At 33.8% G+C, this 22,557-nt stretch overlaps 1 protein-coding gene, 1 non-coding gene and 4 pseudogenes across 6 annotated transcripts; 1 reads left to right on the forward strand and 5 right to left on the reverse strand.

Annotated features, from left to right (window-relative positions):
* Positions 1 to 89: 89 nt before the first annotated feature.
* Positions 90 to 1,206, reverse strand: AT4G05497 (RNI-like superfamily protein). The gene is made up of 2 exons (NM_179199.2): positions 816 to 1,206; positions 90 to 657 (listed from the first exon to the last, which is right to left on the reverse strand). The coding sequence occupies exons 1-2, from the start codon at positions 1,166 to 1,168 to the stop codon at positions 270 to 272; spliced, it is 741 nt and encodes a 246-aa protein (NP_849530.1). The 5' UTR covers positions 1,169 to 1,206; the 3' UTR covers positions 90 to 269.
* Positions 1,207 to 2,536: 1,330 nt separating this feature from the next.
* AT4G05500 lies at positions 2,537 to 5,042 on the reverse strand (annotated as a pseudogene). The gene has a single exon.
* A 597-nt stretch (positions 5,043 to 5,639) lies between these two features.
* Positions 5,640 to 7,643, reverse strand: AT4G05502 (annotated as a pseudogene; the record flags this gene model as incomplete). The annotated part of the gene is made up of 1 exon: positions 5,640 to 7,643.
* Positions 7,644 to 8,074: 431 nt separating this feature from the next.
* On the forward strand, positions 8,075 to 10,358 carry AT4G05505 (annotated as a pseudogene; the record flags this gene model as incomplete). Its single annotated transcript has 1 exon — positions 8,075 to 10,358.
* Positions 10,359 to 12,022: 1,664 nt separating this feature from the next.
* On the reverse strand, positions 12,023 to 12,108 carry MIR405d. Its single transcript, NR_141876.1, has one exon. It is a non-coding gene; the product is annotated as a microRNA ath-MIR405d precursor (primary transcript).
* A 451-nt stretch (positions 12,109 to 12,559) lies between these two features.
* AT4G05510 lies at positions 12,560 to 14,688 on the reverse strand (annotated as a pseudogene; the record flags this gene model as incomplete). The annotated part of the gene is made up of 1 exon: positions 12,560 to 14,688.
* Between the last annotated feature and the right edge of the window lie 7,869 nt (positions 14,689 to 22,557).

Raw genomic sequence — 22,557 nt, forward strand, 5'->3', positions numbered from 1 at the left:
TTTTTGACTATTGTGTGCATATATATCATTATCATCTCTAGTTCATTTAAATATGTATGGTCAAATGTTGCTCCCTTGGTTTTAAAGGTCTGATATAAAATATTACATAGAAAGCCCACTTAGGTTCATGGAGAATCCAACATAAATTTGTAAGAATAGGTGAAAAAAATATATGATCTAAATGAGAATTACAAACAAACGAACTGAATCTAGCAGTACCTCTCATGAACTAAATGGGGGCGTCTCAAAACTTTAATCCACTCAAAACATCACTTCACTATATCACCTACAATGTTAATGTTTAAACACTGGTGTAACCCGAGGTTTTTCAGGTGAGGACAACCTTCAAGAATGGCGTTCAAGCCCGTCTCGGATAATCCGTTCCTGAAAAGCTGGAGGTGGCGAAGACCGGGCATTGTTTCAGCGATTGCTAGAGCAACCTTATCACAACACTTAACATCACCCGTACAGTTTAGCTTTAATGTCCTCAGATTTGGACAAGACTGGCCTACAACTTTTAACTCTTGTTCTCTGATTGATGACTTGTATGTAATATCAAGTTCTTCAAGCAATGGGAGCTTCATCGCTGCTTCGACAACTCCCCTGCTCAATACTGGAGCACAGTCAACAACTCCAAGCCGTCTCAGATTACTTGATCTACAATATAGAGAATTATAACATGATCAATAAGACTTGTTCTCGAGTTACTCGCAGAATATATACCGATAAACATTATTGAATACTATGTAAACATTAAACATATCAGAATTCATACAAAATTTGCGTGTTTGTGAGTTTTAGGGTTTAGAAAGAACCTGTCGGCAATGTAATTGAGGAACGAAGTGTTCACCAAGTAATCAATGTTGATCTCAAGCAAGCCTCCCTGGCTGAGATCAACGGCGCGACAGCACAGGGGCTCGATAACGTAAAACAATTCTACCGAGTTTACCAAGTTTTCCTTGATTCTGATGTCGATTTTACGCCACATCGATGGGTCTTGACAGACGCGTCGCCACGATTTGCACACTCTCTGAGCGTTTTGAAGTATCTCAATCGCACCGAGTCGGAGCAGGATCGATGACGTCAGTTCCGGCGGTAGCTCCGCCCAGTTTCTATACTCTCCGTTCTTCATAGCCTGAGGGAAAGGGGAAGAAGACGACGAAGACATTCTAAAGGATACAATTGCCGTATCCGTCTCTGTTTTACAATTTAGTTCCTCACGGTAAAACTTATTTTATACGAAACTAATTTGGGCCAAGCATACTGAAATAATGTATTGGGCCTAGGCCCACAATACTGTTTAGACCTCAGAAGATTAACAATCTGAGAATCCATTTGATTGTTTTCTACTCCTAAACCCGGTAGAACAAAGGTGAAGAATAATAATGTAGATGAAACAAAACATTCAACACTTTTATTAACAAATTGACTTGTAACTTGCAATGCATATATTCCCAAATACAGTAAAGAGTAAAATCAATTTCCAAAAGTGCATTCACCAAAAGTAAAGAGTAAAATCAATATCCACTCTTTTTCTTTTGATAATTTGTGAATTTTTACACATTACCAAAAGGATTGAACAAAAAAAAAAAATATTACCAAAAGGAAAAGTTATTTACAATCTTATTTCTTTTTATCACCTTATATTCTGTTCTTGTGATAGTCCCGGACCAATGAAATCCGGGGCCCCATTTAAATTACGAAAACAAAATATTTTTGTCTTAAAAACTATAGAGTAAATAGAAAACCAATTTAAACAAAATTTTGAATTATTTATTTAATTGTATATTAGATTTATAAATATTTTGGATCACACAATTATTTGTGATTTATATGTATAAAACTAACTATTTTCTCTTATTATCAAAAATTAATATATGCATATTTAACTAAAATAAAATTTTTGTTGGGCCCTTTTAAAATGGGAGCCCCATTGGAATGTTTCATCTTCATGTGTTATGGTCCGGCTCTACTGATAGTCAATTATACAGTTAGGTGATCACGTAAACAATCATTAAGAGTCTACTAGCTAGTGATTATTGATGATGTTGTGATTTGCATGGGGACACCATACCTTGTGTTTTGGACATTGTTGATATAAAGATCAAATGAAATTGGTGATGAAACACCAAGGGAAAAGTGTTACACGATTATATTCTCTCTATAGCTACGGGTCTACTCAACATTTTTTTTAAGCTATCAATCGCAAGGCTTTGGATTGATGCTAAAATTAGTGGTTTTCATAAGTAAATTTAATTAATTATAATATTATTACTTTTGATAGTATGTAACTAAACAATCGTGAAAGTAATGTACCAACTAAAAAAAATATAAAGACCCATGACATCGTTCTCGAACGACTTAAAATCACGCCCTCAAAACTTCTTAAAAAAGTTCAAAGGAAAGACACTGAAACTACCAAGAAAGGAAACTGAAACTATTCATAAGTCAAACAACAAAGGTGTCAATTGTCAAAAACAAAAAACAAAGCAACAACAACAAAGGTATTTCCGCAAGATTCAGAAAGATTCAATATCTAGTACCAATGATAGTCGGTTTCATTAAATTGTGACCCAAATGTTGTCACCGCACCATTATCTGAGCCATCATCTGAATCGTCATCTGAGTCATTGGGGCATCTCAAGTCTTTGATCCTCTCAAAACATCGTTTCTTGAGATCCCCAACAAGGTTGATGTTGAAACACTGGCGTAAATCAAGGTGTTCCAGGTGAGGACAACCATCAAGAATGGCGTTCAAGCCCTTATTGGTTAGCCCGTTCCCTAAAAGCTGGAGGTGGCGTAGTTCAGGCATGCTTTCTGCAATTGCTTTGGCATTATCATCAAACCCACTATTTGAAAACATGATTTCAGGGGCTCGGTTTAGCTTCAGTGTCTTCAGATTCGGACAAGACCGGCCTATATCTCTCAGAGACTCTCCTGAAAACAAGCAGTATGAAACCTCAAGGTATTCAAGCAACGGTACTTTCGAAACTGCTTTGGCAACTCCCTCATCTGTTATTGGAAAGCACCTTACAAGTCCAAGGCTTTTCAGATTACTTGACCTGCAAATAATTGTTACTAAAAAAGTCAAAAACATAACCTTATTGAGAACACTTCGTTGACAAAACCACTAAGCAAACCAAGGTGCTTTATCAGAGATTCAGTAGAAGGATATAGAACAGATAAAAATAAATCTAGTTTAAAAAGAGTGACACAAAATCCTCCAATCACTTATAACTTCAGAATTAGCAATCACTCGAACCCTTGGATTAGCACCGATCACTCTTAGCCCTATAGTTAGCAAACACTCTAACCCTAGTATTAGCACCGACCAAATTCTCTTTAACATGGAAAGAGAGCTAGGGAGAAACAGAACCTGTCAGCTATGTACATGATGAGATCATTAGTACCGTAGTACCAAATCTCGATCTCAATCAAACCACCGTGGCTACGATCAACTGCGTGACGGCACATTGACTCGAGGTCGTACTTGAAGGCTGCCCTATCATTGCGGTTATCTATGTCGATCTTCCGCCACATCGAGGGGTCTTTGCAGACTCGATGCCACGGTTTGCACACTTTTTGAGCGTTTTGAAGTATCTCAATAGCGCCAAGACGAAGTAGAATCGATGACGTCAACTTGGACGGAAGCTCCGCCCAGTTTCTCAACTTTTTGTCTTTCATCAGCGAAGGTAAGGGAGTTGACGACAACGAAGACGACGAAGCAATTTTTTTAGGGTAAATAAAATTGTCAGATCTATGAAATAAGAAGAAGTGGAAGTTACAAATACAATTTATGCCCTAATTAATCTTCACGAGGGCAAAAGCAATAAATACATTTATTGTCACCCAATGTTGAAGAATAATTCAAACACGGTTTGGGGATTTCAATTTCTGTTTTAATTGTAGGACATAATGAGACGATGGGTTTGATGGGTGCAATTACGTTTTTTTCTTCTTCTACAGATTCATGTAGTCTCATTCTGAAAAAGTATCAGAGACAATCATTGAAAATCAGAGAATAAAGTACCATTAAGCAAATATGTTTTTGTTCTCTGTTCGACACATATGTTATAACAACAATGTAGTATCACACCTATGTTCCATCATCTCTGTTTCTGACACTGATCAAGTCAGCGCCAAATCTCTAAACAACACTCGGACACTTCCATCAAAACTATCAGGCCTATATCCATAATATATCTATTTGATAGCTGAAAAGTGAAAACTAATGCTAGTTCCAACAGAAACTAAATATTGGGGCACGAAATTAAGTCAAAGTAAACCAGGTGAGGACAACGTCAAGAATGGCGTTTAAGACTATGATGGTGTCTGTTCCCTAAAAACTCTTGGGTCCAGGCCTGAAATTACACTCATCCGTTAAACGTGGTAAATGACCGGCATTATATATGTGAAGCTAAATAAATAGGCTCAATATCAATAAGGAGAATGAAGACCTCTGACATCTTAAACCTTGTGACTTGCATTGCATGACATACATGTTAAATCTGTTTTCTCAAAAGCTTTACAAAAGCAGAGAGGGACACAGGAGTCAACTTTAACTACTGACCTAACAAAAGAGAGAACATAAACGCTTTCATTACCAGTTGCCACTGATACTGTCTTGCATTCTTCAAAGTGATCAGATAACGTACCCTTATTTAGTCATAATAAGGGTTATATACATCGCTATCATCTGAGTAAAAGTCGTAGTCGTCTTCTCCTGCTGAATATATATCGGAAGAGGCATCAAAAGGGGAATCAGCGGTTGAGTCATCAGGGCGTCTCAAATCTCTGATCCTCTCAGAACAGCGCTTCTCGAGATCCCCGAGAAGGTTAATGTTGAAGCAGCGGCGTAAATCAAGATGTACCAAGTGAACACAGTTGTCAAGAATGGCTTCCAATCTTAAGTTGGTCAGTCCGTTCCCAAAAAGCTTGAGGTGTCGTAATTCGGGCATGGTTTCAGCAATTGCTAGAGGTTCATCATCGTATCTCCATAGCTTGAATCTCGGATTCCGCTGCCTCGACCTGTGTGGAGCCATTTCCATTTTTAATACTTGTAAAGATAGATTTCCTTTAGCCAAACTACTCTACATTGCTCTAAACCGCTGTGCAGGTAACGAAGTCACGGGGATGCATAAATTTGCGTATTCGTAGGATATGTTTCACCAATAACCAATTTTGGACGAATTTAAGACAACAGATTTCCTTTGTTTAAAATCAACATAAATACTTATATTCAGTACATCTACAACTAGGTTTACGGAAACAAAAAACAAAATCGCAATTAGTTTGTGATCAACTAAATTTTATATTAATAGCTAAATTTTCAATACACAATAGCTTTGTATTTTATATAATTAATTAATGTACATCTATTTCTCACATCAAGTTACCATAAATTATAGAAACTATTATGAGAATGTTGCACATTTAGGCACATTCAACATGATAGTGACTTCTCCAATTGTATACCCTGTTTATTGATGCTGATTTCCCCAAAAATATCCAAATCAAAGTTTACTGTTAGATATGTTTCTCTGGATACAATAATGTGGAATTATGAACGATTCGTATTAAAAAAAATACATCATAAATGGCGAAATAAAGCTATACTTGGATTCAAATTAAACAAACAATACTTTCAATCAGTACATCTACTAATTGCAATAAAAAACATAATTTGAAAAACCAAATATAATTACACAACTTGGATTAGAACTACTAGTCCTGTTAAAACAACATCTCCATTTGGATGTGAAGTTCTGGATAGAGTAACAGGTAGGCACATATCTCCTCCCAACCTTGCTTCCATTTGATGTTGTCAAGATTTTTGAAATTTGCTTATCAACTTTCGGAAGTACTGGACCTGAATGTGCTTGTGACTTCTTCTGACGCGCATTGAACCAACGAGTTAACATAGACCTAATAAATCTTATCAATTCCATAATATTGCTAGTCATCAGATTGAAACGCTGACCAGGAAAATATAGCCTTGTCCATTGAGTCAACCCTATGTCATGTAGATACTTTATGCAAAGGGGGTTAATGGCATTAATCTGACCATCAATTGTTTTAAACTTTCCACTTGTAAACTCATATCCAACGTTTTTCACTAGCTGCGTCAATCCTTTGTTCTTGAACTTGGTTGGACATTGCTACATAGGTGAATAATACATGCACCATGCATGATGAGCGAGCGGAAATACCTTCTTTATACCTACTTTTATCGATTTGTGCCTATCTAATAATATAGTCAGTGTTGTTGTCGGCTATTATCCGCTCCAACTTTGTAAAGAACCAAGTCCATGCATCATCATTCTCGCTATCCACCACAGCAAATGCTAGTGGATACACTTGGAAGTTTGCATCTTGACCACTTGTTGTGAGTAAAATGCCCTTGTGCTTTCCTTTCAAATGTGATCCATCCACAACCAATACCCTTCTCAAATGCTTAAAACCTTGTATTGAAGCCCCAAAAGCTAAAAACATATACAAAAACCTCTCTTTCCTTTCATCTTCAATATCTGGTTCTGTTTCTATATGTGTTATAGTTCCCGGATTTGTTAACTTTAGAAGATGCAAATATTCAGCCAAATTGTCGTAAGACTCTTCATCACTCTCGGCCACATCTGTTAAAGCTGATTCCCTACCTCTCTAACACTTTGTGTATGACGCAGAAACCCTCAAATCTTCTAGTACAAGTTGCTCAAGATCCAGCGGGACAAGACCATTTGAAGGTTCACTGTATTTTGCCTTAAATACATATGCATTTACCTTTGATGTTGCCTTCTTCATGTATTGCTTCCTAGTCTCTACCAAACATGTGTGTTGAAGATTGGCTTTCTTAATTACATAGTAACCTTTGCCATTCATTAGAGTCGCCAATATTCTCCAATCACATTTCTCATGTGAGCAACTAAGAACAAAATAATTCCACTTTGTTCTTGTTTGCTTGAAATGAAACACATTCTTTATTGCATATATAGCCAATCCTATTTGGCAATCGTCTTTGCTTGCATACACTTTTCCCTGGTATATCCTTTTACCATCATCATCAATGTCCAAATCAGATAAGTTATCTACTTCATACTCGATGTCCTCAAACAAAGGTGGGATGTCAAACTCCTCGTCATCCACTTCCTCTAACTTTCTGACCCCCTTCTTCAGTCCCTGAGAGCTTCCAACTCGACCAACCATCTTATCTTTCATAACATGTTCTTTCTTTTTTGCATGCTCTGTCTTTATCCCTGCTCCAGCCCCATTGACATATACAACGTGGTCAAAGACTCTGCTGCCAGTACACAAAACTACTTCATCCGGATTGGTGCCCACAACCTTATTGTAAGACCCGTACCTTACATCTAAACCTCCCGTTGCCATCAACTCCTCAACATTGGAGCCACCATAATCATCTGCTAAGAAATTTGACCAAAATTCCTTATCATAACCGCCACAGGGCATACTATAATCAAGCTTTTCCATCTCTACTTTAATTTCCTCTTTGTCGTTGTCAGCGAAAAAATATTTTTCATCATCAATGCTAATACCTTCGTTCTGAGTATCATCCCGGGACGATTTCAGACCACTTTTACTTATTAGTTTTGCTTCTACTTGTTCCAATTCCTCCATGAATTCGTCATCACCAAGAAATCACGTTGTTAGCTACTTAATTCGGCGACTGATTATGTAGTCGTAAGTTTTGGCAACTAAATAGTGACGTATTAGCGACTAATTAGTCTATATTATACAATAGTCGCTAATCAGTCTTGAATGTGAGACTCATTAATTTAGTCGCTAATAGGTCACCAAGTACAGCTACCATTTAGCGACTCATATGTTTTATTTGGGCAATTAATTGGGCTTTCACATGCTTGATTTAGTAACGATCCAGTAAAGTTAGCCCTAAACCCAGACTATATAAACGATTTTACGCCTAACCCTAACCCTAATCCCCCTTCTCTTCACTCTCTCACTCTCGACGAACCCTAACCTAACCCTAATCCCCTTTCGATCCTAAACTTCATCAATCCATCTTCAATCTTCTCAATCTCTCGTTTCTTAGCTTCAAGTGATGAAGACATGTGGTGGAGGCAAGAGAGGAAGAGGAAGTGTATCAAACATTCCCTCAAATCGACCCACTTCTTCCCAGCCAGTTCGAGTTGAACCGAAGACTAGGGCATCAAATCGAAGGCCCAGTGGTCATCCCAGCCACTACGAGTTCACGCTGGTGATTCGTCCAGCCCCGCTTCAAGATTTTGAACATCATCCGACTGCACAGCCTTCAACGGGTCCATCCGTCAGGGACTATCCTCCTCCGACGCAACTTTTCCAGTCAGGCGAAGGGTCTCCTCGCGGATCTTGTTCTCCTCGTGGATCTGGATCGACTCTGTTTTGAGCATCCGGCTCGACTCAACCTAGATCTGGAGGATCTGTTCATCGTCTAGCCTCTACGGCGAGACAATCTCCAGCGGCGGTTCACAAGAATGCCTCCAATCAGTCTATAGCGCTGGTTCAACGAGAAGCATCCAATCCTCTACTTCCGCAAGCCTCAAATCCTCTACCTCGAGCCTATGTATCTCATCACAGCTCTCAAGCTCAAAACTCACACGCGGAGGAAGATGAAGATGATGATGCTGAGTTTGTGGCTGATCTTGAAAGGGAATCAACTCTCCCTGAAGCTTTGCTTGCAAATCTACATGACATGCTTGCCCAGCCAGGCCGTGAGAAGTATACAACGGTTATCTCTCCCACATTTGAGCCTCTAACCGTATGGTAAGCTGAGAATATTAGGGAGAGTTGCTAAGTTGATTAGGTGTGTAATATGTGTGTGTTAAGTGTGTGAAACCCTATGGTAAGCTTAGTTTATTAAGTTGATTAGGTGTTTAATAAGTTGATTAGAATAAGAGTTAATATTGAGTAATGTGTGTGTGTATCCTCAAAGTTGATTAGGTGTGTAATATATTTAATAAGTTGATTAGGTTAAGCGTTAATATTGAGTAATGTGTGTATATATGCTAAGTTGATTAGGTTTGTATATGCTAATTGGTTTATGTAATTGAAGGTTTGGTCACGACAATGGTAAGCTGACCCGGAAGATCACAAAGGTCTTCACAAACAAGTTTAATGGGCCATTTTACAGTTGGAGCTGTGTACCTACTGAAAGAAGACACATATACTTCCTCGAATTCGCAATAAATTAACTTCTATCTCTTATTAATCTCTTACATTTGGTTTGGTTTGGTTGTTTGATCACTAACATCAAACTCTCCTCTTGTTTTGTAGAGTACACACACATGGCATCCATCACTGACTGGTGTAGTTGAAGAAAAATTCTTTAAAATATGTCAAACGCGTATGAAGGACATGGTTTCTAAGGCTTGCGCAAAACGTGCAAATGAGCGACCGCCATGGATTGAGAAGACATTGTGGAAGGAAATGTGTGCGTATTGGGACACAAAAGAAGCCATTGCCAAGAGTTCAACCACATCAGCAGCTTGAATGTCTGACCGTAATGGTCCTGGTCCTCACAAACATGTATCGGGGCCAAAGTCTTTCTTACAGATTGAGCAAGAGATAGTAAGTTACATTTGTTTATTTATAGAATGATTTTTATTAAGAGTCTGAATTGTTTTGTGAACAACATTTCAGGAAATTGAGTTGGGAAGACCACCTACTATTGGTGAGATATTCGTTAAGACTCATACCAAAAAAGATGGGACTTTTGTTGATAGGAAGGCGCATGAAATTCATGAGGCATATTTGAGGAACAAGGAAGCTAAGTTGGCTGCCCGTGAGAATGATGAAGGGTCAGATGGTACTTCCCGTCGATCAGAACTATCTCAGGAGGAGGATGATGAGGTCTTCCTTCAGGTAATGGTCTTGTTCCTCTTGTCTTTTTTTTATATTATCACTTGCTTCATCTTTTCTACAATAATCCTCTTGTCTTTTGTTTGCAGTCAACTGTCACAAACAAGAGATGGGTATACTTTGGAATGGGAAGCTTAGGGAGGTACATCAATGGAAAGCGGAAGTACCCAGGCTGCAGTTCTGCTTTCACTACCTTGCAGTCACAGCTTTAGGAAGCCAACTGCAAGATAGAAGAACAAGCGACTCTCCAGGCACATCGTGAGGCAGAGGCATTGAGGGTGAAAGCTGAGCAAGCAGATATCAAGCGTGTTGCTAATGAGCAACAAGAAGAGATCAAACACTTGAGGATGGTTAAGAAGTACTTGACAGAAAGAGACCCCAAGTTTCTCGCATTCCTCGAGTCTGCTGGTGCTACTGCTTCTGCTTCGGAAGATCAAACAGAGGATGTCCAGACTGCTACTGCTTCACAAGATCCACCCCAGGAGTGAACATCTCATTTCCCCTTCCTTTAGTTGCTTTTCTTATCAAACTTAAGAACTTGTATTAATGTGTGTGTATTTGAATTAAGGTTCGGAGTTTATAAAATACAGCTTGTTAGTTAATTACAGTTTTGTTTGTGAAATACAGTTTTTTAGTTGCTTTATCAAGTTTGTTAATTACAGTTTTAACTAAAAACAGAATGTATAATCGATAATTCAACCTGTAACCAGTCGTCAAATAGTCGCAATTCAGTCACCAATACTTAGTCGCCAAGTAGTGGCAAAACAGTCACCACATTAGTCACCAAAGAGTCGCTTAAGTGTCAATATATAGTGGTAACCATGTCGCCTAACAGTCGCACGATTTGGCGACTAATTAATATAGCGACGCATGGATTACCGACTAGGTGTTTTAGTCGCCAAATAGTCGTGTTATTAGATTTAGCGACTACTAAGCTACCTTTTGTGTTGTCACTAATTACCTGTTTTCTTGTAGTAACAGGAGTCAACAAAACTTTTGTATTTTTTGAACCAGGAGATGATATATCGCGAGCAACTTTGTCACCACTTTTACTTCCTAGGTTTCCTTCTGCTTGTTCAAATACCTCAATGAATTCGTCATCACCAGGAGTCAACAAAACTTTAGGGGTTTCTAAACCCGCAGACGATATATCGCGACCAACTTTGACACGCACTTTTGGAAAACTTTGTGACTCAAAACTACACTGACGCTTTCGTTTCGTGCTACTATCTTCGCGTGCATCAAAACTCTGTAAATGTTCATCACTCGCAGCCACAAGTTTTGATGTTTCATCCCTTTCCTCAAACTTCACAAACAAATTTAGACCCGTGTTTTCTCTAAGTGGACTTAGATAGTATAGAAGGCCAACCTCGCTTGTAACTATAACTGGAGGAGTCTTTTCCTTAGTTGTAAACATCTACTTATCCGGCAAAACGTAACTCAGCAAAGGATTTACACCATTCATTCCAAACTCCTCCGAAATCGCTGCCTTCAACGCTGCTAATGTCATTCCTTAAGAAATTGGAAAAACCCTAGAAAACAATTTGTTACAAATCTCCAGTTTCCACTCTCCATTCGAAGAACAAACCCAATCTCCACAAATTACAATACATAATTCATCCATCATTCCCTAATCAAACAAAACAGAGCATTCACATTAATTACCGATTAGGGTAAGAGATATTTGTTAATGCATTACGATTTTAGGATAATTTAGGCATAGATCGTACCTTCGTCGTCAAAGAAACAAAGTTGTGACTGAATTACAACCGTCTGTGTAATTGTTTGAGGTAACTTCCTTGATCATCTTTGTCGACAAAAAAAACTCGTCTATCGTGTTTGCCACATGTTTTCTTTTGATACCAAATCAAACCAAACATATCAAACCGGTTAAGCAATTAATGATTTAATTGGAGAAGGATATAATTGTCTTTTTTCTCCAAAAAGAAGGAAAAGTGTTTGATCCCTACAAAGTGCCTTAAACGTAAAAACTTTCTTTAAAAGTGCCTAATAGTGCAACATTCTCCTTTTCTTTTTTTTAAAGTCTCATAAACGAGACTTTCAAACAAAAGATTCTCAAAAGGTTTTTTTTCTTCTTCCTAGGGGTGTCAAAATGGGTAACCCAACCCAACCCAACTCATAATCAAATGAGTTTATGATTAAATGAGTTATGGGTTAGACCCAACTCATTTAACAAAATGAGTTGGGTCAACCCATAACTCATTTCATTTGATGGGTTGAGTTGTTAAATGGGTTAACCATTTAAATAATAATTTAATTAATTAATATTATAAAACAATAATAAATAATTATTATCATCATTAATTCATTATTATTAAATTTGAGATATTTATTGATTCAGAAATTTTTATGAGTTTACATTTTTAGACGGGAAAATCACGGGGTCATGTTTTTTTGGCGGGAAAATCACGAAGTTACGTTTTTGGCGAGAAAATCACGAGGTTTACGTTTTTTGCGCGAAAATTACGGTTTACGTTTTTTACAATAAAACTAATGAATTGTAACATGATCCGGTCAATAAAACTTTAGTAAAAAAACTTCACTTTATTACAATAGTTCATGAGTTTTGAACAAAACACAAATGAAAACCTCACTAACACTCTCACGATCGAATAACAATCGTCTCTTCCTTGTCATCTGCAATTCATAACCAAGAAATATATTAAGATCACATAACAGTAGAAGAATATGAGAAATAAAATTGTATCATACCTTCTTCATCACTCACAAAACCGTAGAGCCATGACCGAGTACATAACAAAGCTTGAACATTGGTCGGAAGAAGACGACTTCGATATTTATTTAGGACATGAGACCCTATACTAAAAGAAGATTCAGACGCCACGCTTGTGATGGGAATACTAAGTACATCCATTGCCATGTACGCCAACGCACCAAAACGAAGTCTGTTCTCTTTCCAATATTGCAAAACATTTAAATTAGGATGATTTTTCATCTCTAATTTTGGGTCCTCCAAATACATATCTAAGGCTGATTTTCCTTCTTCAACTTCTGGAACATCATCTAAGTCAAACAAATCCTATAACATGAATAGCTAACATGTTAACATTTAGCTAAGACAACAAATCAAGAGTGACGTTCAAAATGAAATCGTCGATTTACTAACTATACTCATTTTCATCAACCCACTCAATTATACTAGCTACCAACAGGAACGATGAATACGTAATTAGATAAACTAATAAGGCAATAATAGAAAATGTCAAAGTTAAGTACTTACATCTAACACGTCCAAGTTGTCACTTCCTCGTTCTGAAACACGAGAACCTGCTCTTGTAGAACTAACGACGGGAGTCACAGGAAATGCTTTTCTATATTCTCCAAAAAGCTCTGTAATCTTAGTCTCGAGGAAATCTATTTTTTCTTGTGAAGTGGTTGGATCAAGCTCATCATAACATCGCTTTAGAAGTTTGAATTTCATTCTCGGATCCAAAACAGCCCTCATTGCAAGAATAACACTATACTCTTTCCAGTATTTATCAAATTTCAGTCTCATCTTAAAAATCATCTCTCGGACTACTTTATCTTCGTTGTTTGATGAACTTCCAACAAACACTGAATCTTCCAAACATGACCAAAATATAAATTTGAAGTTGAATAGCTTCTCCCAGACATCAAATTAGTGATCTTGTAAAATGGCATCAAGATCTCATGAATAGTCTTTGCTCTCTTCCATTCTTCACTCGAGGGACAGTTCTTATAGTTTTTATCAACTATCTTAAACCTATTTAGTGCACGTTGATACTTCAAAGCTTTGTGAAGCATCAAATATGTTGAATTCCATCGAGTTTGCACATCTAATGATAGAAGCACTTCCCCTTTCCCTTCTACACATTCTGCAAGTGCTAATCGCCTAGATGTCGACCCTTTGACATACTTAACAGTCTCTCTTATCTTAGACAATGCATCGCTAATCACATCTAAACCGTTTTGGACAATACGGTTTAAGACATGTGCACAGCAACGCACATGAAAGAATTCCCCTTTGCACATCAAATTATTATCCAACTTAAGACGATCTATCAATACTTCTTGCATACTATTATTTGCTGTAGCATTATCCAAAGTAAGGGTAAACACCTTCTTTTCTATTCCCCACTCTTTCAAACATTCATGGATCTTACTAGCTAAAGCATCACCAGTATGCGGAGGAAGCATGTCAGAAAACGATAAGATTTTGCTATTCAATATCCATCTTGTATCCACGTAATGTGCAGTTAAAACAATATAACCATCTCCACCAAGTGAAGTCCAACAATCAGAAGTCAAACAAATCCTACTAGGAATCCTTTCTAACTCAGATTTTAGAATCTGTTTTTCCTTTTCCCAAGTCTTAACCACATCAGCTGCAGCAGTATTCCTAGTATAGCACTTATAATCTGGATTCATATAACTAATGAAATCTCTAAGCTCTTCATATTCGACACAAAGAAAAGGAAGATCATGTCGAATAATCACTCGACTAAACTTTTCTCTGACAACTTTATGATCTATCTTCGTTGTCTTTCTTCCAACATCTAAACCCATTGAGCATTTCCTATGATGACGAATCAGATTTGATGTTCCAGTAGTTGGCAATATCGGGTAGGGCTTCAAGCATTTCTTACAATATGCTATTTTTCCATCATTCTCATCTTCTAGTGTAAAGTAATCCCACATATCTGATGTTCTACTTCTTTTAAAACGAGAAGCACTTACTAAACTTTTAGATTGTGATGTATCTGCTGATGTTTGCCCACCTTCACCACCATAAGTACATTCGTCTTCATTGTCCATTTTTTGTAAAAGATCAGCTGCAAATAACTATACATAGAAATAAGGCCAAGTTAGAGATTGCTTAATAAAACCTGTTATTAGCCAAATACAAGAATTAATCACATAGACACAGTCAAAGAATCAATAAAACAAAGAGAAAAGAAGACTGTTTTGGACAATACGGCAAGCATATGACTAAATACGATTTTTGTTAGCTCTTGTTATTCTAAAAATATTTCTACACTGAGTGTAACTCTGATTAGACATGATACATTAAAAATTTGGTTAAGTTAGATCATGAACATGATTTCCCAAACCAAGAGGAGACGTGATAGACATCATCTTTGACCCTAGACATAAGCTGAAATATCTTCTTTCAGCTTAAACCCTTTACCGAAACAAACACATAACAATTTGGCAATCACATCAAAACTATCAGAAGTAACTAATCCCAGAACTCAAACTTCATCGCTCAAGTACCACAAACTAGAAGAAGACTAGTCTATTAAAGGTAGAGCCATTCAAATAAAGTGAAAATTAACCAAAAGAACAGTCTAACTAAATTGATCCTAAAAGAATAGTCAAAGCACACACACAAGAACAGTCTCTCTTATCTTAACCAAAATTCAATCCTAACTTAGTATCCCTTAGATTGAATCACCAAAGCCTTCAAGTTAAACTCAATTGATCAACCAAATGAACAAAACTCAAGGATCTTAAACACTAACTAAAACCCTTAAGAACTCAATGTTTCGAATGAAGGCTTAACTTGTTTAAAATAATTTGTTCTTAGAGGATTCAAATTAAGAGCTAAACAACACTAACGCATACAGAATCTGAACTTTCACGCCAATTCGAATGAAGAAAACGAAAAAGAACTTAGAAATGAGAAGGGTCCAGTGGAAACATACCTCACCCTTTTGACCCACTACAAGCACATCATCATCGTCGTCTTCAATTGAAGCAGTCTTCGTCGTCTTGTCAGTCTCCGATGTGGATGAGACCGGTGGAGAGTATAGGTCGAAGTGGAGGTCGAGAAACGATTGATTTCTTAAATTTGGGGATGATTTTATTAAATTGGTTTAGATGTGTTGGTTAAATATTGGTTTAGAGATTTTAGTTGGTTTAATTCAATTTTACAAAATTTGATGGGTTAATTGGGTAAACCACTAAAACCATTAACCCATTACAACCCAACTCATTTTACTCATCAAACCAATTGACTCATCAACTCATTTGACCCATCAACTCATTTGAGTCAAAAATTTCAACCCATTAGGGTTCATGGGTTGAATTGAGTTGAGTTGACCCATGAATTTTGACCCATTTTGACACCCCTACTTCTTCCCAACATAATTAAAAACTCTCTACAAGTTACATATATTTTTTTCACAAAACATTTTTGAAAAATAATTGTTATCAATTTTCTATCTTTCTTTTAAGATCCATTTCACTAATAATTTTATTTCACTAATAATTATTTTATTATTTGGTTAATCAGTAATAAAGTTTTTGATTTTTTTGATAAGTCAAACTTATACAATTACTCAATAAAAAATATTATTCAGAAATTTAACAATCAACTCGGAGCTAATTTAGAGGGGCAACATCTAAAAACAGTTTAGATTATTTGAAGATGTAGTACAAGATATATTATAATGATCCTCAAGCTCCACGCCTTCATCCAAGTTTTATTAAGTTTATCCCACTTCTTACTAATTTCTTTGGATATTAAGTCTCTGCATAAAACAATAAATGTATCTTTTAAGAATTTTTATTTCTTATTTTATTTCTAAACCTTTGTCATTTCTTTAACATAAATATTTTAAATTAACAATTTCATTTTTAGTAAATCCAACTTCATGATGCAATGTTTGGTTTCTAAAAAATAAATGAATAATACATATTTTTTAAATCATTAATAAAATTTATTGTTAGATAAATTTATTTCTAAATATATTTTATTTATTATTATTATTAATAACAAGCACGTACAGCTTCTACAGCATTGTTTTACCAATTAGATTTTAATAGCCAAAGTTTCTACAGCCGAAGTCTTTACAGCCAAATTCTCTATAGCTCGGATTTTTAAAGTCAAAGCCTGTAAAGCCAAAACTAACAGTCGCTATCAATCGGCCCCTAGTCCTTCCGAGACGTGAAACAGAGCAAATGTAACTCGATTATACTTAACAGTATGGTGCATTTTATCTGAGCTCCATCGTGAGCAAGCCAAACCATTATGGTGCATTTTATAATCACACAACTCGATTATACTTAACAGTAAACCCAATTGGGATCTAGTATAAATCAGCCATGAAGTCAAGGCTCAGAATGATGATATATTTGTTCCAACCAAAAGGTATTTGGTATTAAATGTTCAAATAAAAATTATGTGGAGTTTTTTTTGGAAATTTTTTCGATTAAGTTTTAAACTATAAAAATAAATATAATTGATTATAAGAAGATAAGTGAGATATGGGTTTCTTAATAGTTTTTCTTGTTTAAAAAGACTATATCTCGTTTCTTCTTTATTTGCTTATGAGTGATTATGAGTCTCTAATTAACAAACTATCAATGGAGGTGCTCTTAGGGGATTATAAAATCACTTTCTAGTTCTTTTTTCCTTCTTATATAGGTCGTCGAGGTCGAACTTCGTCCTCCGAGATTGGTGGTAACTTCTACTTAAACTTTTGTTGGATTGCTTAGACCAAATTGTTGGGGTGATTGGCAAGTGAATTTCAAGGCTTTAAAAAGAGTCTAAACTCTTTCAGTTTTTTTTGTTGCCAATTAGGCTTTTTACTTTCTTTTTTTAAGTTTTTAAAGCCTTCTTTTTTTTCTCTTCATTTCTCTTCTTTTTTTTAAAGTCCAATAATAGAGGCTTTCACACAAATAATTTTTAAAAGTTTTTTTGATCTTCTCCCAGCATAATTAAAAACTATCTACAAATTAAATATACTTTCTTCACAAAATGTTTTTGATAAATTAATTATTATCTATTTTCTATCTTTCTTTTAAGATCTATTTCACTAATAATTTTATTTCACTAATAATCATTTTATTATTTGGTTCATTATTAATAAATTTGTTGATTTTTTTGATAAGTCTAACTTATACAATTACTCAATAAAAAAAAACATTCAAAACAGTTTTCAGAAAAACAATTTAGCCATAATATTCTAATAAAATGTATTGTTTTAGAATATTTATTTCTTATTTTAATTCTAAACAGCTGTCATTTCTTTAAAAGAAATATTTTATTTATTAACAATTTGTTTTTAGTAAATCCAACTTCATAATGCAATGTTTGGTTTTTAAAAACTGAATGAATAATAATATTTTAAAAATCATTAAAAACAATTCTTGTTACATAAATTTAGTTCTAAATTTATTTTATTTATTATAATATATATAATAATAATAATAAATAACATCCACAACTTCTATTGCTTTGTTTTACCAATCAGATTTTAAGAGTCAAAGTTTTTACATCCGAAGTCTTTACAACCAAATTCTTTGCAGCTCAAACTTTTAAAGTCAAATCTTCTAAAGCCATAACTAGCAGTCGCTACTAATCGGCCCATGTAGCTTCTCAAAGATATTGTGGTAATTGGTAAACAACAATGACCAACTCAAAGGAAAATCTAATTGATCGTTAATGACTCTATATTACATCTTATAATCTTACTACAACAAAAAAATGTTTCCTAATGATGATAAATAAGATATCAAACACAATTTATTTTGGTTTTATTATTTTTTCAAAAGTTTTTAGTAGGAGGAGGATTGAGGAAAAAACATTTCCATCGTTATCACTTACCTAAGTTACCAAATACAACTATATCCGGTGATATCAAAATGTGCATTGGACCTTTTGTTAGTGGACCATCAACATATCATGTAAATATGATATCCTATACATCAATGGTGATTGGCAGGAGACTTTCAAGGCTTTAAGAGTGTTGTAAAGGGGGTGATTGGAAGGGACTATTAGTTTTGACTGTAAAGACTTTCGCTTTAAGAACTTTGGTATAACAAACTTTGACTGCAAAGACTTTCGATTTAAGAACTTTGGATGTTAAAATCTGATTGGTATAACAAAACTGTAGAAGTTGTGACTGTTATTTTTTAAAAATTATATATGTTTTTAAAATAGAAATAATGTTATAAATGAATTTATTTGACAATATAATTTTATTAATGGTAAGAATTAAAAAACCAAATACAACAATCATAAATAAATGCATAGAAAAATATTTATTATTCATTTATGTTTAATAACCAAACATTGGATTAAAAAGTGGATAAACTAAAAATCAAATTATTAAAAATAAAATATTTATTTAAAAGAAATAACAAAGGTGATTATGAAAATAAAATAATAATTATTAAAATGGATCTTAAAAGAAAGAATGAAAAATGATAATAAATAATTTATCAAAAAATATTTGTGAAACAATATATGTAAACATGTAGAAAGATTTTAGTTATTATGAGGAAAAGAAAAACAAAACTTTTAATTATTATTTATTTTAATGTTTTATTATTTGTTTGAAAGCCTCATATTTGAGACTTTAGAAATCTATTGGTAAGGATGGCTGTAAAGACTTTGGCTTTAAAAACTTTTGCTGTAGAAAATTTGGATGTACAGACTTAATTGTTGAGACTTTAGTTGTTAAATTCTGATTGGTAATATAGAGCTCTAAAAGCTGTGAGTACTATTTTTTATTATTATTAAATATATTTTTATAAATAATAATATGTTAAAATTGAATTATGTTTAAACATAGTGACACAAATATATTTTATTAATAATATAAAAATAAAATACAAAACATATTCTTAAATAAATATTCTCAACAAATAAACTGCACATGTAATAAATAAACTATTTATTAGTAAAATGGATCTTAAAAGAAAGATATAAAATTAATAATAATTAATTAATCAAAATTGATTTGTGAAAAAATATATATAAAATTATAGAGAGTTTTTAATTATCATGGGAGAAAAAAAAGAAAGGTTATTTGTTTGAAAGCCATGTAATCGTTACTTAAAAAAGGGAAATTTGCAAAACTACCCTTCTTTTACTACCTTTTGCAACAATACCCTTTTATGTTGTCCATTTTTAAAAATACCCTTCTTTTGAACAGAATGACCAAATTACTCTCATCTAATAGGAACAAGTAATTGGAAACTGAAATTTTCAAACAAATTTTTTTGGCGCCAAAATGTTTTTTTCCCGCCAAAAAATAAATACCGCCAAACTTTTTTCCCACCAAAAAAAAAAATTGCTGCCAAAAAAAATATTTCCCGCCAAATTTTGTTTTTCGTAACAATATTTTTTCAGCCAAAAAAATGTTTTTAAAAATCCTTGTAATTTTTTTTAACGGGAAAAAGATTTACAAGTGATTTTAAAAGGGTTTTAAAAGATATATAACGGGTTTTAAAAGGGTTTAAAAATATATATAAGGAATTTTAAAAGTGTTTAAAAATATTTACACGGTATTTTAAAAGAGTTTTAAAATATTTACAAGAGATTTTAAAAGGGTTTTAAAATATTTACAAATGATTTTAAAAGGGTTTTAAAATATTTACAACAGATTTTAAAAGATTTTATAAAGATTTACATAAATTTTTAAAGGTTCTTCTTGTAAATTCTCTAAAAATCTTATAAAAACTCTTATACATCTTTTAAAACTCTATAAAAATCTCTTCTAAATCTTTTTAAACTCTTTTAAAATCCCTAATAAATCTTTTAGCACACTTTTAAAGTCTTTAAAAATCTTTTAAAAACTTTTGTAAATCTTTTAAAGCCCTTTAAAATCCCTTGTAAATATTTTAAAACCCTTTTAAAATCCCTTGTAAATCTTTTGTAAATATTTTAAAACCGTTTTAAAACAATTTTAAACCGTTTAAAAATCTTTAAAAAACCTTTGTAAATCTTTTAAAGTCCTTTAAAATCCCTTGTAAATATTTTAAAACCCTTTTAAATTCTCTTCTAAATCTTTTAAAACTCTTTTAAAATCCCTCGTAAATATTTTAAAAACCTTTTAAAACAATTTTAAACCCTTTAAAAAACCTTTGTAAATCTTTTAAAGCCCTTTAAAATCTCTTGTAAATCTTTTAAAACTTTTTTAAAATCCCTTGTAAATCTTTTAAAACCCTTTTAAAATCTCTTGTAAATATTTTAAAATCCTTTTATAACCCCTTGTAAATCTATTTCCCGCCAAAAAATTTTTTTTTTCCGAGAATATGTTTTTTGAAGAAAACATTATGGCGAGAATTTTTTTTTCGAAAACTTTTGGCGGGAATTTTTTTTTCGAAATGTTTTGTCGGGAAATTGATTTTAGAATATTTTAGGCAAAAACAATTAATATTTCATTTTGTTAACCTAAAACAATTTCTAAGTAAGGGTAAAATGGTCATTAAAAATTTAAAGAGGGTATAAATGTAAATGGCTAAAAAAAGGGTTGAATTGAAAAGGGGCATCATGAAAAGGGTATTAGAAAGAATTTTTATCAAAAAAAAAAAGGAGATTTCAAATCTCAGATTTGCAAAACTATCATTTTTTTACTACTCTTTTGCAACAATAACCTTTTATGTTGTCCATTTTTAAAATACCCCTTCTCTTAAATAGAATGACCAAATTACCTTCATCTAATAGGAACATGTAATTGGAAACTGAAAATTTCCCGCCAAATTTATTTTTCCCTTCAAAAAAAAAAATTTCGCTAAACTTTTTTCCCGCCAAAAAACAATTTTTCCGCCATATTTTTTTTTCGTAACAAATTTGTTCTCAGCTAAAAAATGCTTTTAAAAAACCTTGTAATTTTTTTTTGGCGGGAAATAGATTTACAAGGGATTTTAAAAGGGTTTTAAAAGATTTACAACGGATTTTAAAAGGGTTTTAAATTGGGAAAAATGTCATAAAAATCATCACTTTACAAAAAGTGGTGAAAAAAGCTTGAATTTTACTTCTGGTGAATTAAATTACCAACTTTCATTGACTTTCCAATTAAATCGTTAATTTTTATTGACTTTGCCAAATAAGGTATGTCGTTAAGTCAACTAACAGACTAATTTAGTGGAGTTAGTCAACGTTAATTGATTCCGTTAAAACTCTAAAACGACGTAGTTTTGTGATTTTCTTTTGATATTTAAAAAACAAAAAGTTGAAGTCACAGTGGTTTGAACCTTCTACCTTTACGATATACGACGAGATATATAGCCATCTCAACTAAAACGTTTTTATGAAAATTTTACACAAAGTAATTTATATCAGTATCTCTCTCTCATCTCCTAATAAACCTAATCGCTTTTCTTCTCTTTAAACAGCCGCAACCTCCCTTATAAGTCATAACTCGTAAGCATAGGCAGCTCCCTCATCACACGTCCGTTACTCGCACCACTTAGAAACCTTGCCACTTCTCTCAAACATTGTCTCCTTAGAGATCCTCCATTGATGATTACATTATCATTGCCGTTTAAAAGAAACTGTGCTGGATTGATATAGATGATGGTGGAATTGATGACGAATTCCGCATAGTAGTAGTCTCCATTGGCATTGTTTCACTCTAGATTTGATTCTTTAATTTCAAGGGGAAAAAACCTAAATTATTGAAATTAGTTTAAGGTTACGTTTTAAAAGTTAACGATTCAATCTGAGAAAATGAAATCGGGATTATTATGGTTTCAAGCGTATTGTATAATCTAGAGAGAGAGATGCTAAACTACCTATATAAATTAGTTTGTGTAATATTTTCATAAAAATGTTTCGGTTCAGAGGGCAATATATCAAATCGTAAATCGTTAAGGTGGGAGGTTCGAACTTCTGTGATCTCAAACTTTTGTTTTTTTTAAATATCAAAAGAAATTTACAAAACTCCGTCG

The sequence above is a fragment of the Arabidopsis thaliana genome, chromosome 4 (assembly GCF_000001735.4).
Source record: "Arabidopsis thaliana chromosome 4, partial sequence".
NCBI classification, from domain to species: domain Eukaryota; kingdom Viridiplantae; phylum Streptophyta; class Magnoliopsida; order Brassicales; family Brassicaceae; genus Arabidopsis; species Arabidopsis thaliana.